Raw genomic sequence first — 17,398 nt, forward strand, 5'->3', positions numbered from 1 at the left:
CCACAGGACTTAATTTTCAAGGCCCAGGATAGTGTTCCAGGCAGTGGCATGGGACACGGGATATGTTTCTAGTCATCCTGTGGTTGCTTCCACCACTGTAAGCACTTGTCGCTTGCCTTGGCAAATTTGTGGGAGTGTGATATAATCAATCTGCCAAGCCTCCCCATATTTATATTTCAGCCATCATCCTCCATACCAGAGAGGCTTTAACCACTTCGCTTGCTTGATTGCAGCGCATGTTTCATGTTCATGGATAACCTGTGCAATAGTGTCCATGGTCAAGTCTATCCCTTGATCATGAGCCCATCTGTATGTTGCATCTCTTCCTTGATGGCCTGAGGTGTCATGGGCCCACCAAGCTATAAGTAATTCACCCTTATGTTGCCAGTCCAAGTCCACCTGAGCTAGTTCAGTCTGAGCAGCCTGATCCACCTGCTGGTTGTTCTGATGTTCTTCAGTGGCCCGACTCTTGGGTACATGATGTACTTTTACAACCAGCTTCTCTAGCCGGGCAGTAATATCTTGCCACAATGGGGAAGCCCAGATGGGTTTGCCTCTGTGCTGCTAGTTGCTCTGCTTCTGTTGCTGTAACCACCCCCACAGAGCATTGGCCACTGTCCATGAGTCAGTATAGAGGTAGAGCACCGACCACTTTTCTTGCTCAGCAATGTCTAAAGCCAGCTGGATGGCTTTCACTGCTGCAAACTAACTCAATTCACCTTGCCCTTCAGCAGCTTCTGCAACTCATCGTGTAGAACTCCATATAGCAGCCTTCCATCTTCAATGTTTTCCCACAATATGACAGGACCCATTAGTGAACAGGGCATATTGCTTCTTATTTTCTGAAAGTTTATTATACAGTGGGGCCTCTTTAGCACATGTCACCTCCTCCTCTGGTGATATTGTGCAATCTTTGCCTTCTGGCCAGTCCATGATCACTTCCAGAATTCCTGGGCAACTAGGGTTTTCTATTCAAGCCCGTTGTGTGATCAGTGCGACCCACTTACTCCACATAGCATCAGTTGCATGATGTGTAGAGGGGACCCTCTCTTTGAACATCCAGCCCAGCACCGGCAGTCAGGGTGCTTCAGTACCAGTCGCTTCCGAAGTGGCTCGAATGCCTTCATATGCTGCCAATATCTCAATACGCCCCTTTACATACTGAGCATGATGTCATATGGTGTGGAATACCCCTTTGACTAATTTAGGTCAGCTATCCTGGCTGTGTTCCCTCCTAGCTTTTTGTGAAAATTAACTCTGTCCCAGCCAAAAACCAGGACATATGGGAAGGACTTGAAGGTGGTTTGTTTGTTTTAAACGTTAATGATGTTTATAATGATTTGTTCAGGCTTTTGTTATTATTCCTTCCTAATCCAGAAAGTGATTTCTCTTTCCCGGAACCCCAAAAGGACAACTTGATATGTTTGAGAAATTTTATGTATGTACTTTCTTGGCTTTCTAATACGATATGCACATAGTTTTTATAGAAGTATTTTTGAAATAGTCTGAAAATCAAGTATTTACATGTTCAGCATACAGTTCTTACTTGAGTGCTTTCACGGAGTAGTATCTTGGTTGCATGACTACTTCCAGTAGGTGCATGTACTTTATGCATTAAGTATTGCTAAATGGAAATACGTAGCCCAAACAGTGTGCAGCTAGGTCATATTTGTCCTGTATTTTTTGGCAGCAACAAATAGTGAGTGTTTTTAATACTACCACTACTACAACTACTACTTCTAGCAACAAATAATAGCTTACCTCATTGCACTGGCAAACTAGTTTACTGCTTGTCTTTCTTTTGAAATAGTTTTTTGTTATCTACTTGTATTCCAGAATTTTATTTTTAAGAGGAAGAATAAACCTTATCATTAAAATAGAAGTAGCAGCATTTCTACAGTTATTAAATACATAAGATTTTGAAAAATTAAGAAAAAGTCTTCAACAGCTTTCAAATTTTGGAGTTGTTTTACCTTTCTTGCAAAATACCTTTCTTTTTTACTATTTGACACTCTCAAAAATGTTGTTTTCTCCGCTCATTGTCATTGGTGTTTTACAAGAGTGATAGCATTTGTGGTGACCAGCTCTTATGATTTGATCATAAGAGTTGTGACATTTTGGTGTTTTTACTCTTAAAATTAATGGTTCCTGGAACCAGATAATTGCATGAGAATCTCACCTTTTCCAAGAATTTTTGTACGTTTGGTTGTTTTAATGCATTCAAAATACAAAGGGTCAAAAATCTCATCCTTTTTATTAATTTGACATCTCTGATTGAAAGCAGATTTAAAAAAATTTTTTTGAGGACTTGGAGTATATTTCAGGTTTTGTGGTTGTAATTATATAATATTTAAGAGTAGACTCAGTAGCAAGGCTGTTTTTTAATCATGTTCATTATAGTGGTGTACAGGGACAAATCTAGAGCAGGATCCGTAGAATTTACTGTCTAGTTAGATAAGGAAGATGTAAGTGGAGTAAAGTCATAACAAAGTGAACACTTTAATCATCTTAACTGTTAGTGATGCCATAACTGTAGATTTTTGGGATGGTGACCAAAAAACAAGGAGGGGACGATGACCCAGGAAGGTGTGCTAAATGGAAAAAGATATGAAGGTCAGTAGAACAGCAGAGCAGGTATGGAATTGAGCTATGATTAAGAGATTGGGGAGAAGATGATAAGTCACTAACCTCAGTTAGGTGGGGAAAAAAGTGTTGTCAGAATGTGTCTTCAGCTGTTTTTTTCCTATCTTTTTTCTGTACTGGGTCTGGCTGGTTTTCTCTTCCATTTTTCTTGACAGTTAATAGAGGCAGGGAATTTAAGATGCATCAGTGTTTGCATATGTATGGTGTGTGGGTTTGGATGATGTTAGTCTCCCTTGACTGCCTGTGCTCAGAGGGATTGCTGGGTGGCGAGTGGTGTTTTAACATTGCCTATCTTCTTATTGTCACTGTCTTCTTCAAATCATTATTTGTATGAGTGACAAACTAGCTCCACCCTTTGCCTTCTAACTGGCATTTCAGTTCTGTTGCTTTTTTTGATCTAACCATGTTCATTCTACTTCTGTTTACTCCCTGTGGCACTCTTCCTCTAACTGCAGTTCAGTGCTACCATGCTTGATATTCCTTGGCCAGCTGACAGCTCACTTATCTAATGCACGTGGAGCCTAACAGTTTCATAGACAGGTACTACTTCTTGTCCTGGGCTTCTGGTCAGTAGGGTTTTTTCCCAACCTATATAATGAACTTTACCCTGCATGTAGATGAACAGTAATGGCTTCACAGAGGGGTATGAACTCTTCCTATTTAAACTGCTAACGTAGAAGTCTGACTAATGTTAGCATGTTCAGTCATTTACTTGTTGGCTGTTTTGGCAGAAATGTTAGTCAACCATTTGTAGATCATGGATGGAGTTTTAGTTTGTGAATAAAAGAAATGCCACCAGTTCTACCAGCAAGTCTGAGTACTTTGTCCTCAGAGTTGCTCTCCATGTTTTTCTGAAAATACACAAGCAATCTTTAGTTGCCAAAATTACAGTTTTGGACAGATGTGTGTTGTTCAGAAACATTTTACTTTAAAGTTAAAAAGTATTTTTCCATTTGTATTGTATATGTTCAGTTATATAGCCCAATACTTCATTCTTTATTTACTTTAATTTTTACTGTAATTCATTGAAAGGACAAACTCTGATAGCAGACTCAGTTGAAGGCAGGCATTTTAGCCAAAAATTCTGCTTCTGTTAATATTTGAGCAGTTTGTAATGCACATAAATATTTGATTTATCTCACATGTTTTACAAAAACTTAGAACTGAATCAATCTGTGTTCCCTGAACTGTAGAATGTCAAATGACGAGAGCACTTTTATCAATCAGCGCGGTTAGAATTTCAACACAGGAACTTTCTGCATTATGTATTAAGTGATCTTGATTGTCTTGATTAATTTTCTACTGCATATTTACATGGTTTCTAGAAAACAGAGGGAGGGCGAGAGAGAGAGATGCATGTAATCGTTTTTGTAATTTTTTTCAGGTATTTTTAGCAGCAATGATGTAGCAGTATCATTTCCAAATGCAGTATCTGGCTCAGGATCTAGCACTCCCGTTTCCAGTTCTCATTTACCTCAGCAGGCTTCAGGCCACTTGCAGCAAGTGGGAGCTCTATCACCTTCAACTGCGCCTTCTATAACTACTGTTGTTGCTGCAACTCAGGTAAACTATCACAAGAGTTTAAGATAGCAAACCGTGTTGTTGACCTGCTTATTTTCAATGTTAAAAGAAACAGTAATTTGCTTGGAAAATAGGTTAATAAACATATTTGTTGTGAAAACATTACAGTGGCTAGAAGTTTCCCATAATATTACATAGTCCCATCTTTGTAGAGCACATAGATTTTTAAAAATGGTCTGTGGAAATGTGTGGCAATAATGACTATATTATAACTAGTAGCATAAATGCTGGTTACAATTCATCAGTGCTCTAACCAATGTCTGTTGTTTTAAGAGAGGATTTAAAAGAGGAAAACATGTAAAGTTTTGCATGTTTCATGCAAAAATGCTGGTATCAGTTAAAGAACAGAGAATTTTATTTGGGAGATTTGACAAATGGACAACTAAGGCTAGCCCTGGCAAAGAGGTGGCCAAGGCCGACATCTTGATAGCAAATGAAAGTTTACATATATGGTATAGTTTTGTATTTGAAAGGTCTTGCAGATGAAGTTATGTAGTTCATGATTGATCGTGAAGGGACAAGGGAGACACTGGAGGGGTGCAGAAGGGTGACAAAGTAATGAACCAGAAAAAAATATCTTTATGGTAGTATTTTGTTCAAATTGAAGTTGGGCAAGATTGCATTTATCAAGGCAAGAGAGTATGAAGTTAGCTGTAGAGAGCCACCATGATCAGAGTATAAGTATGAAGGAATACCTGGACATGGTTTTTATACTTTGTTTCATGTATTTTTCATTTTCTTATGGGAGTATCTTTTACAATGAATGTATCAAATATATCTTTTTTTTGTGTGTGCATATAAGTCACCAACTTTTAATTTATAGAGTCTACAGTGATTTAAGATAGTGGATATAAACCTGGAGAATTAAAATCAAGCTTAATACATACTTACATATATATGTGTGTGTGTGTGTGTGTACGTGCACACATGTAACACTTTGTTGTTACAGGTGGCAGTTCATATTTTTATGTAAATCTTCTGGACTGGTTTTCTAAAGAAATCGGGCTTGCATTATGCCAGTGTGTCTGTATGACTTCTGTCTTGTAACTTTGGAACCTGTTGGCCAGTTTCACCCAAAATTGGGTGACATCTCTTGCACAAATTGATAGAAACTATTTTAAAGAAGTGGGTCGGCGCAATCCCAAGCACGACTATCGGCTGGGTGAGGAATGGATTGAAAGCAGCCCTGAGGAGAAGGACTTGGGGGTATTGATTGATGAGAAGCTCAACATGAGCCGGCAGTGTGTGCTTGCAGCCCAGAAAGCCAACCGTGTCCTGGGCTGCATCAAAAGAAGTGTGACCAGCAGGTCGAGGGAGGTGATCCTGCCCCTCTACTCCGCTCTTGTGAGACCCCACCTGGAGTACCGCGTCCAGCTCTGGGGGCCCCAGTACAAGATAGACATTGAGCTGTTGGAGCGAGTCCAGAGGAGGGCCACGAAGCTGATCGGAAAGATGGAGCACCTCTCCTGTGAGGACAGGCTGAGAGAGTTGGGGTTGTTCAGCCTGCAGAAAAGGCAGCCCCGGGGAGATCTAATTGCAGGCTTACCTGTTTCTGAAGGGGGCCTACAGGAAAGATGGTAAGGGACTGTTTATGTGAGGGAGTGTAGTGACAGGACAAGGGGTAATGGGTTTAAGCTGAAGGAGGGTCGATTTAGATTAGATGTTAGAAAGAAATTCTTTACTGTGAGAGTGGTGAGGCACTGGCACAGGTTGCCCAGAGAGGTTGTGGAGGCCCCCTCCCTGGTAGTGTTTAAGACCAGGTTGGATGGGGCTTTGGGCAACCTGGTCTAGTGGAGGGTGTCCCTGCCCGCTGCAGGGGGGTTGGAACTAGATGATCTTTGAGGTCCCTTCCAACCCAAACCATTCTATGATTCTATGAATTAAAAATATGATGCTTTTTTGGTGAAGAGACAATATAGCTTTTGTGAAGGGAAATCACAACCAACTGGAGTCAGGTTTGTTGTTTTGTTTGTTTGTTTGTTTTTTAATTCCCAAAGAGTATTATCAGTAACTCACTGAAGACACTTAAATTGAGCAGTCTGGAGAGAAGGGGAAAGGCTGTGTCATAGTTAAGTAGCAGATTAAAAGATTTTAAACCCCCCAGTTTTCACAGTGGAGAGGTTTACCGTCAGCGTCTTGGAAAGATCAGTGTTACGGCCTTTTGTATGGCTCAGTGTATTCATAACAGATCTAGGAAAAAGAGGAGGAACAGAAGACAAGTTTGCTGATAATGCTAGGTTATGCAGTGAGCTATTACAAAGATCAGCTGTCACAAACTGCTGAAAGACCTCACCAGCCTATGTTGACAAGGTGGTAAGAGGGCAAGTGAAATTCATGTTAAAGGGAAAAGGCAGTTTCTATTCAAAACAGATACAGTAGATATCAAAAGAGGTACAAGAAGACACAAGGTAGTGAACAATGACAAGGAATGGCATCTTTGTAAGGAATGAGTATTCTTGGCCTGAAAAAGAGACACTGAGATGGAATAGGCAAAGGTCTGTAAAATCATGAATGACATGGAAAAGTTAAATAAGCAAGAATTGTGCATTATCACTTCTATTTGTTAAACTCTGTCAGAGGATAAACGGATTCAAAAAGCAATGGGAGGAGCCTGTATTTAGCAGGCAGGAACAGAAATACCATAGTATTTTTTACTCATGTTGTCACAAAATGGTGACGTATACCCTAGGAGGTGCACTTTCTCTTAGCGTTTAGCTGAAGTAGAGAGCCCTCCATAGGTTAAGTGCTTAAAATTCCTGTCCTTCCTTTGGCTCTGTTTTCTGGGAGATGTGTTGGGGTTTGTTGTTGTTTTTTTCCCCAGAGGAGTTGTGTATCTTACCTCAGTACCTAGCTTGTTTTCAAGTGGTCATAGATTTACTTGTCAGGATCTTATTCATAGCTACTACCATTTAAAGAGTCTTTTGATTCTGAACTATAAGGAGAGATTCAAATGGTGACAGGCTTTGGTTGACAGCCTTAAAAGGGAACTCCTGAGTTCGCACAGAGAATTAACAACGTTCTGTGCTGCTTCAATGATTCTAGGACTATACTTTGGTAACTAGTGTCTGCCAGTTGGAAATTGGTAAAGGCATAGCCTTTGTTTTTTCTGATATCAATGATGTCAACACAAATTTTGACTTGGTCCTTCCATCATCTGAACCATTATACAGGCATTGATATTTCAACCAAACATCATGCCTTAAAATAAGCTGTGTAGCATGACATGTCTTGAAGTTATGCTCTACAACTAAGGCACCTATATTTATTGCCCCAGTCTTTTTTCCCTTTTGTATTTCCTGTCTTCACCATTTGCAGTGGTGAAGGAATTTCACCATGGCATTTTTCCTTTTTGTCTGGCATCCGGTAACATCCAGCAGGTAGGAATGGAAATTTCCAATTGAGGCTAAATTGCTTTAGCTGTCACCTTTCTGGCTTGTTTTGTTTTGTTTTGTTTTTTTTTATCCTGCTGATTGAGCAGTTTTGAAAGAAACTTAGTACAAAGATGACCTTTAAGGTCCATGGACACAGTTCTTCCTCATGGGGAAAATGAGTTTGCAGAGTACTTTCTAGCATGGAGGAGAAAGACGATGGATGTCTATTGTGAATTTTAAAATATTAAGTGCTTTCATGTCCTGCTTGAGGTTTAGGATTGGTGCTACTTCTGTCATTGCACAAGGCAGATGAGATGTTGTTTCCCAGCTTTCAACACTTGAAAATACCAAGCAAGTCTCCCTGCTAGAAGTGTCTTTGATTCACACTAAATCATGACAACCACTTGTACAACGTGCCTTTGTTTTTCCTGGACTCTGGGAGTCTTTTTCAGTTTCGGTTCATGAGGTCCTTACTAGTGTTTGAAGAGACTCAGTCAAGAGAGCCTATTTTCCCATGCAATTGTTCTCCAAGAGAACCATTTTTTTTTCATGCAGTTATCATAAATGACTGATTATACTTCACGAGTTAGGGTTTACCTACTCAGTTCTGCAGTTTCATCAGAGTGCTGTGTCTGCTTACTGGGCTCTTGTGGATGTATTCTCAGTGTTTACCCACCTCTTGACCATGAAAGTCTTCAAATAACAATGTGCTAATGTATTTTTTGTGTAGTGTTCTAATTAAAAGAAAATAAACCAAGATCCTAGGTGTACATACCATGGTTATAAGTTAAGGTAAGCTTGTGCCTCTATAGCAGATAAAAAGTAATAGTTAAAAAAGTATGTTTTATTTAAACTATTAGTTAAGAGAGCAAGTATGCCCAAACCTTGCTTGCTCAGCTGTTTGGAGAGGATGGCGAATGTGCAATTGGAATGATACTAAAAATTGGAAGACCCTCAAAGGTGCACTCATCTAAGATTTCAGCTGTTAAGTTTTCTTAGATCTCTACTGGGCATTTGTAATTATGAATTTTGGGGACATGAAAAATTTGTCAATTTTTGATGATTTTTTTCTAAAGCAAGGGTGTTAAGAAATTCTAAAGAGAAGCTCTTGGGGGAAAAAAAAATTCCATAGAATTAGTCTCAAAATTGGCTGAACAGTTTTCATTAGGAGGTTATGGTAGACATCTAATACAGAAAATCATGGTTGTAGTATTGAGAAAACTTGCAAGCAATTGAAAGCCACTGTCCTAAAGTGAGAAAATTAAGTAATACTACTGTACCTTTTGTTATTTTTTTAATAACTGCTCTGCCCATATAGAACTTCAGTGACTAAAACCCCTAAGTGCTCTTTTTCCCTCAACAACTAAACAAGACTGATTTTAAAGCTTAAAAAAAGGCAACTTGAAAATCCTGTATTTTGATTCTTTCATTCTGTTGTCTAGTATGATAGCTCCCATACTGTGGTTTTTGTTTGTTTGTTTTTAAGACAAAAACGCAATATGGGCCTTGTTGCAATCACCTTTTCTTTTGTGTCTCATTTTCTTTTCCCTCATGCCACTCATAATTTTTATTCTGATCTAATAAATCCAGAAGACATTATTAGCTTGTGTTCCATGCTGTGCCATAACTGAACTTAAATGCTGGTGTTCCTCACCAGGTGGGAATCGGTGGTCTAGTAAAAATGCCACTTGCTGGAAATGCAGATTATTTTTTTTTTGCATCCTATTCGTCTTTTTATATGTCTTGGGCATAGCCTCAGATAGGTTACACTGCTTAACTCAGTGAGGCTTTATTAGCATAACAATGCATTTAACAATTGCAAGAATATAGGAGAAAAGGGATACAGGAAAGAAGGTACAGTCCACACAAATATTTGCTCCTAGTTTTCTGTGAATTGGTCCTCTTGATGTGTGTGTTTGTGCTGCCTGTTTTGCATGTAACAGCAAATTACTGTATCCCAAACTACTACTGTCTTTTCTCTCAGAAGCATGACTTTAACTTTTGCATGAATATTAATGTGTGCTCTGTTGTTGAGAAAAATAACTTTCTTGCATTTGGATTTTGAATGTCATCTTAATTTTTCCATGTTAAGCCAAGTCACAAGTTGCACCACTCCGAGGCCCTATGCTCAGTTTTTATCTCAGAGATTTCCTTGTGTTTCATAATTACAGCAAACATGTTTGTCAGCCTGTTATGTTGTTCTGTAACAGTTTGCTGTATTGCTCTTTCTGATAAGTTATTCCCAGTGATTAATATATGTCCATAAAAAAAGCAGTGACCTGGGTGCCTCTGTATCTTTTGGTATTGTACAGCAAGATTTGTTTTCTGCTCATCAGGAAATGGTGGTTGTTAGATTAAAAATTATTTTTTAAAAAAATTTTGACTTAGCAAACATTTCATTATAAAATACTAAATCTACAGCTTTGGTCAAGATTGAAAGTGGTTGAGCTCTCTGTTCTTTTTTATGACTTAAATGAGTGAAATTACCCTACTAGTGCTCTGTGGCCATTTGTTTCTGGGGTCTCTACTTTCAGAATACAGGATCAGACTGCAGAAATGGAAGTAAAGTGCTTTGACTGGGTTTTCTTCCAGTTATTGATTATTAAAGCGATCTCTCAGACTGTACTCCTTAGAAGGAAAAAATGCAGTTAAGTATCTTGTCATCTCATTTCAATAGTATTTTTAGTGGGAGTGGAAATGACATGTAGTGGTTTCTTTAAGACATACAGTCTTTTATTTTAAACATTTGTAGCTCATCAACTCTTTGGTGCTGGTATTGTATGATTCAGTAATGTATGATCTTTACGTTATAGTAATCTCATTTTTTTCAGAAATTTTCAGGATTTATTCTTATTCTGGAAATTTAATATGATCAAATTGTGACTTTGTAGATGATTTTTTTTTTCCTTCTCCCATGTGATGGTATCTGTGCTTTTAGTGACTGTAATAAGCACATCTGTGAGGCAATTTTAAGCAATATTGCACATACTTGTCACCAACCTGTTTTACAGATAGAGTCCAAAAGATTATTTTCTCTTAGGACAGAGAGAAAAATTGGGGTTTTTCCTAGTGGATTCTTCTTTCTTTTTTTAAGCTGTTTTTCTTTCTCTGCAGCTTCTGTTTTATTTTCTCCCTAAGTTCCCATCTCTTACTTTATGCGCTGTGCTTCTTTTGCCGCAGAAGCAGCTAATAAAGCGAAGGAAGAGGACAAGAACTATCCGTATCAGCAGTCCTTATGGCTTGCACAGAGATAGGGAAACTGAGTAGTTGCTGTTCATTACTCTTTTTAATCCGGGATTTATTTGTGATGGCATGATAGGTCTGCTTCAATATAGTGTAATGAACGTCTGCCTCCATGGTGGAGATGTGATAATTGGGAAGGTAGGTGCTGCTACTCAGTTGCAATTCTAAGTGAAATAAGTTTGCTTTAATCACTGCCGTTATCCCTTCTGAAGTTTGTTTGGCTTTTCTCCCCTTAGGAGCAGTAGAAAACCAGCAGGGTTTTCTTTAGCATTCATATAGTGGTTGTTATCCTCCTTTGTCTGATCCAGCTTTGAGAGGGAGATAAGGCTTATTTTTTCAATAAATTTGGAGTTATTTGTTAACAATAGAGGAATGTGAAAGCTCAGGAATCCTGAGATCTTTTGAGATACTGATGTAGGGCACCTGATGTTTCAGATGCTTCTGTCTGTGTATTTTATTTTCTCATGTTCTGAATTAGTTTAGTCCCTAATTTTGGGTCTCTCTAGTCCCTTGCTCTTTCTCCACTTCGCTAGTTTACACTATTTTTGGCTTCCTGTTTATTGGTTTGGGTTTTTTTCTTGTCATAGTTTAAGTCCGCTTATCATTTTGCAAGCTATCAAGGGAACTTTCTCCTTTTTCTTTTCTATTCTGGCACCCATGGGAAAGTAAGTGAAAATACAGGAAGAAGAAACTCTATTCTAAGTTCTTGTCCCTGTCAACAGAGAAGTTAAGAGCAGTTTTGGGAGCAATATTATTTGTACCTTCCAAAACAGGGGCGGAATTATGAGGGAATTTAAGAGTACATCTTCAACAAGTAGTCTTTGCTGAAAATTCAAGTTGAGAGGGTTTTTTTGCAAGTCTTCAGAAGGGGGATTTGGGCATTTTCATAGGACAGTAAAATGCACATGCCTGATTGATACTGCTGCCAAGTTTGCAGTTGTAGCCTCAAATTATGGAAGTCATATTCTCAAATTCAGTATGGCTGAGGAAGATACTCCTCTGTCCACTTCTGTTTCCCAGTCTTGCTCGGAGAAACATACCGTGTTTCCTGCCTTTTTTTTTTTCCCCTTAATTAGATAGTCAGCTCAAAGTAAAAGCAAGGAAGGGAGGAAAGTTTAGATTAAACATCTGAAATTTGCTAGAGCTGGGCAGGTGCAAAAGTGTAAGTCCATTTAAGGGAAGTTTCTGGGCCATCCTCTCTGTAGGTACTCTAGAAAATGGCAGGTCTATTAGCGGTCAGTGCTGTAATGAACTTTGTTTTGGGGAGTAAAATGAATACATGAAAAAAATCCAATTGCCCTCAGTTCTAGGACATTGGGATGTGACAGATGTGACAATCTCAGACTTCAAGTGACTGGCAGTGGATGGTTGGCTGCTTACATGAGCTTCCTGCTTGGCTCCTGAAAGTACACATCACAACCATGTGTAACAGCTGAAGTTGAGAATTTAGTGTAATACTCTTGCAGACATCTTTGCATCAGAACCTCTTAAGACTTAAAACTAGAGACTTTGAAACAATCTCAACAAACTTACTTAAGCAATAATCATTTCTTGCAATGCAAAGGAACTTATTCTAATTATGGTAAATTACATAAGACATGTAACCAGAGATAATTTCCTTATCTTGGGAAGACCATTACGCTGATTTCACTTTTTTTTTTCAGGCCACTTCCTGAAGTCTCTTTCTTAATATAGAAACAGTTGAGATGTTGAATGCCAGAATACTACTTATGAAGTCCAGAGTGCGGATAGTATAGATTTCTACTGCTTATCTGCAAAGCTAGTAATGGGTGGGTGCATTGTGGTGAAACCTCTCACCCCTTAGAAATCAGTCATTTAGGTAAAGCATAGACAGTGCTTATGACAGTATGCTAATGTATTGCAAAATTTCTCCAAAATATGCTTCCTCTAGTGATTGTGACGTCAGGTTATACCACTCTTTTCCTTTCGCTGATAGTAATTCATTTGATGTAATCTAGAGTTAAGTGATCTTTCCTGCAGATAAACAGTATGTTTTGTAAGTTCTATTAGTTCATTTTTTTAAGTTCAATTTATACATTACCATATGGTGTCTGGTATGGGTTTTTTTATTTTTTTATTATTTTTATTTTTAAGATCCGACATAAAATAGCAGGGTTTACAAATTTGTGGTCAGTTTGGTTGTATTTTCTGCATTTGTCTTTCTAAAGTTTACTTGCATATGAGTGCTAATTAAAAAGAGAATAACAAAATATCTGGAGATCATGATATTGCATGGTTTAAGCAGCATGCTCCCAGAAAAAGGAAATCATATCCTTACAGCGGTACTAGAATTCTCTAATCAATAGAAATGGTGGATACATGAAAAACAATTAACATATTTTATGTGACTATCAAAACATCTCTTGATGATGATCTCTCAAAAGAGGTTCCTACCCACTGAGTCAAAAGGTAAAATATCAACAGAGATCACAGACTGTTTGGATGCTGAAATTACTCTGTTCTGCTTATGTCATAACTTCAGAAAAAGATATAAAAGGAAAAGCCAGCACATCCAGAACAAAAAGAAATTGTTCTTAATAGAATATGTTGCTCATCCTTGGGACTCATTGCCACAGGAAATTGCCAGTGCTAGTAGATTTAGAAAGTGTGCTCAGTATATCCCTCAGTATGTTGTAGGCAGAGAGGAGTTTGGTATTGTGGTGTAAGATGTCAATGCAAAACAGTGACTTTCCTTCCAAACCCACTAAACCATATTTTTGTCACAGCCACCTAAACTTAAGAGCCTCACAAAATTAAAAATGTAAAAGAATCGTACCAGTAAAGGTTTTTCCATCTAAATTTTCTTGTTTGTCACTTAAAAGCTGTTTTAATTCCTTGTTACTTCTAGGCAAAACGGGTAAAGATCTAATTTTCTTCTCATTCAGTCTAACTGAGGATTTTTGAGGTGGGGGTGGAGGAGAGTAGCAAGGAGGAAGAATTTACAGCCAGAGGGAAAATTCCTTCTAACATGTGACTCAACTAGAAGAACAAAGGAATCATAGTTGCAAGTAATCTAGTATTTAGCCCAATTAAAATCTTTACTTTTTCTATTTCCTCTTGCTTCAGTAAGATTGTCTTCTCATAGACTTATGCAATATACAGGTAGTCTGAAAGGCAGTTGCATGATTTTTGCACGGCGCTGCATGCTGAGACAACTGCATCAATGTTTCGGTCTAGCAATAAATGTTTTCTGCCTTCAAGCTGAAGCTTATTTAGCTTGGCTTATCTGGTGCTGCTGTAGCAACCATCAGTCTCCAGGCAACTGAGGCACATTGACCTCTTCGTTGAACTGAGTGTAGCACTACTTCAATTTAGCTGCCCGAGACAATAGTAATGGTGTTGAATGTGAAAAATGTGAAATTTTCTAGTCTGTATGCAATGGAAAGAATAAATAAAAAATATTTAGATGAAACCAAATGTTTAGGTTCGACTTGAAAAATATTTCAATTTTACGTGGTGTATGCTTTGTTGCAAGCTGCAAAGTTGATTGCTGAGGCAGTGTCCTTATAGGCCATGTATAAAATGTTGAGAATCTTGCAAGTGTTTTTACACAGCCGTAATTCTGCTACTGTAGGTGTTTGTTTCATCACTTAAATAGCAAAGACTTCTGAGGTTTATTTCGAAAGTTAAAATGTCAGTGTTTGAATAGGTGGCTGATTCTTTATTATTATTACTTTTTAAATTATAGGTGATCTTGAAAGTAGTTGCTTTTCTCTCAGATCCATTATTTGCCACATTATGAGTATCTGGCTTTCTTTGGAATACTCATGTGAAGAAAATAAATTACTATATGGGTATACCGGGTTTGTTTCCTAATCAAGTCATTCTTTCTACTAGTCAATATGAGAGTGAAATTGTGATTCCTGATATATGGGTTAATGTTCTCAAGGAAAACAGATTCTTGGGTAAGATATTGCTGCCATTGTCTATGTAGAGCACATACAGGTTAAGTGCTGTGAAGGCAGGGGTAGATGGAAAGGATGGAGGAACAAACTTGAGGTAAAAGGGATTTATGTTGAAATGCTAGCTCTGTTTTCAGTTAGGTTTGTGAGGACGTGGAAGAATCCCAGAGTCTTATCTCTGTAAAGCCTCCTGTAAAACAACCCAACAAACCAAAACAAATAACAAACAAAAAATACCTCTTAATGAGGTAGCATTCTAGTAAATTTTTGTACAAGTCTCTTTTTGTGTCTAGTTTATAAATAAACAGATTTTAATTGCTTAAAATTTTATAGACTATCCAGCTTACTTAACATGGAAGAGTAAACTGATAGTACAGTTGAGGTTATAGCTTTTTCACATTATTGGAAGATAGGTCTTCTACCCATGTGGTTTTTAATGACTTGATGTGCCCTTGTTGTACACTGGGCAGAGGTATAAATTAGTTTCTGTAGGTGTGCCATTAATTTTTCATTTTGCCTTTCAAATCCCACTGTGTTTCCCAGTTGCATTCATTCATGCCCTTCTTGGAAAATATTTGAGTGCTGCTGTTTGAAGGTTAGATGGTTTCATTTAATTGAAGGATTTATTTGTACATTTAATCAAAACAATTGATTCTCAATGACAATATTTGATTATTTGCTTGTTCATAAGCAAGAGTCTTTATCACAGCTAGAAGTTTTAAGTATTTATTTTTGCTTGTAACATAAAAAGTACTAATTATGTGAATAAGGTATCCATAGGATGATTTTACGTCACATATACAGTTTTCGTGACAGATTTTAATTATAATAATTTGTACATTTGTAATTAATGCTCTTTTTGATTGAAAAGTTGCTTTTTTCTTCTAAGATATCACAAACCCTTTTTCTGATTTAATTGTAACTTTTCCAGCCCTTAATTAAGCGTTTCAGTTAAATCTTTTATTTCAACCAGTTAGTGAAAACATTTCTTGTAAAATTGCACCTTGATCATCTGTGTTTAAAAAGAAACTCAAACTTGAAGAACTTCAGAGTGTTTGGATGGTAATGGTGGCAGTAAAGGATGGGTTGTCTTTTCAATCCCAGTATTGCTTTTGTAGAATGAATGGGTAAGAGACTACGGTGGTTGGTTGGGCTTGATTCACATTGGTGATGTATCTACGGTAGCAGATGAGGTGAGGTTAGGTGTTAAAAGTACACTTTACGCTTTCAGTCATCAATAGTGCTGTATGCTGTTTTAGTCAAGAAGTCGATTTGCTTGAAAATTTATCATGTTCAACTTGTAACTATGAAAGCCAAAATACAAATTAAAAATGTGTAAATGAAAGTATTGGTTTAGTTAGAATATCTAAATAGTGTTTATCATGCTGCATTTTAATATTGTGTTGTGCTAGTTGTTTTGAAAAGTCATGTGATGGCTTTCAGAAGAAATGTGAAAACAGGATTTTATTAAGGATTTTCTGTGTTGTCCTCAATTCCATCTGTATTTCTTGGCATATAGGAAAATAAACAGAAATTTGGAATTTTTTTTTCCATTGGAAAAAATGTCCAGATAAGATTTCTAAGCAAATTCCGTATTTGTGGTGAAAATATTCAAAAGTTGTGTTGCAGCAAGCAACGCATGAAAAAGCTGTTGATGTGGCAGAACTTCTTCTTGGGCTTCCTAGAAATTTGGTGTACTGCTGCAATTAACTGCAGCCTGACCACCCACTCGCATGTAGGCATGTGTTGCCATCCCAGGTGAACAGCTACCATAATTCAGAGAAGGCAAGTGATGATGCGTAGCGGTGGTTCCCCCACATCTCCTAAATGAAATTAAAGATGGTACCAGAGGTACTGCAAGAATAAAACGAAGCAATAGCACATTCTTCCCATTGCATCAAATACCCAAGAAAAGACAACTGTTATATGCTCCCTGTAGCGTAACTGGCCTTAAAAATTTTAGGCATAAAATCACTTTTCTTCACTTGTCCAAGTTAAGCTAGGAAACAGAAGGCCAGCTTGCTTTTGCTGCTGCCACTTGATAGCAGCTCTTTTCACTTCTCAAGAAAAACAATTTTTATATATATATATATATATATATATAAAAATCAAATGTTGATTATCATTATGTACATATCATTAATATGTTTGGCTCTCTAAGCTCATTTAATTGCAGTGCAGGTTTTAATTTTGATGTTATTTTCAGTAGTGCGTTGCTCAGATAAATGTTGCTTGCCATCGACCAAAATATATCAGTTTAAGATGACTTCTAGATGAAGTAAGCTGATGTTAGTATTTGGTCTAGTGCTTGAATTTCCTTCTGTATTTCATGAAGCCAGACGATTGCATGGAAAGCATTAGTAACATCTTCTGAGAACTGTAGCAGAATAGCTCACAGAAAATTTTGCTTTAAACTTCATCTGCATAAAATTTTTTGGTACTGTTTTCAGTAGTAGTTGGCCATAAGTAGTTGTTGGTGATATCTAGTACTCTTGATTTCTTTACTTCCTGTTAATAGGAACAAGGGGTAGTTTTGCGCTATCACAGCATCATGCTGTGATGAAGAACCTAGAGTGATTGGTAAATTGGTAATGTGACCCCACCCACATTAATCTGGTACTCATACTTCAAGGGATA

The 17,398-nt window shown here is 37.6% G+C and overlaps 1 protein-coding gene across 6 annotated transcripts in view; it reads left to right on the top strand.

The window, feature by feature from the left end:
- MLLT10 (MLLT10 histone lysine methyltransferase DOT1L cofactor) overlaps positions 1 to 17,398 on the top strand; it is a 155,939-nt gene that overhangs the window by 115,252 nt on the left and 23,289 nt on the right. For all 6 annotated transcript variants that reach the window (XM_054818470.1, XM_054818474.1, XM_054818471.1 and 3 more), the window contains one exon: positions 4,028 to 4,206. In XM_054818470.1, coding sequence (XP_054674445.1) covers positions 4,028 to 4,206 — 179 coding nt within the window. The remainder of the gene's footprint in view (positions 1 to 4,027; positions 4,207 to 17,398) is intronic.

This window comes from Grus americana, chromosome 2 (assembly GCF_028858705.1).
Source record: "Grus americana isolate bGruAme1 chromosome 2, bGruAme1.mat, whole genome shotgun sequence".
Lineage (NCBI taxonomy): Eukaryota > Metazoa > Chordata > Aves > Gruiformes > Gruidae > Grus > Grus americana.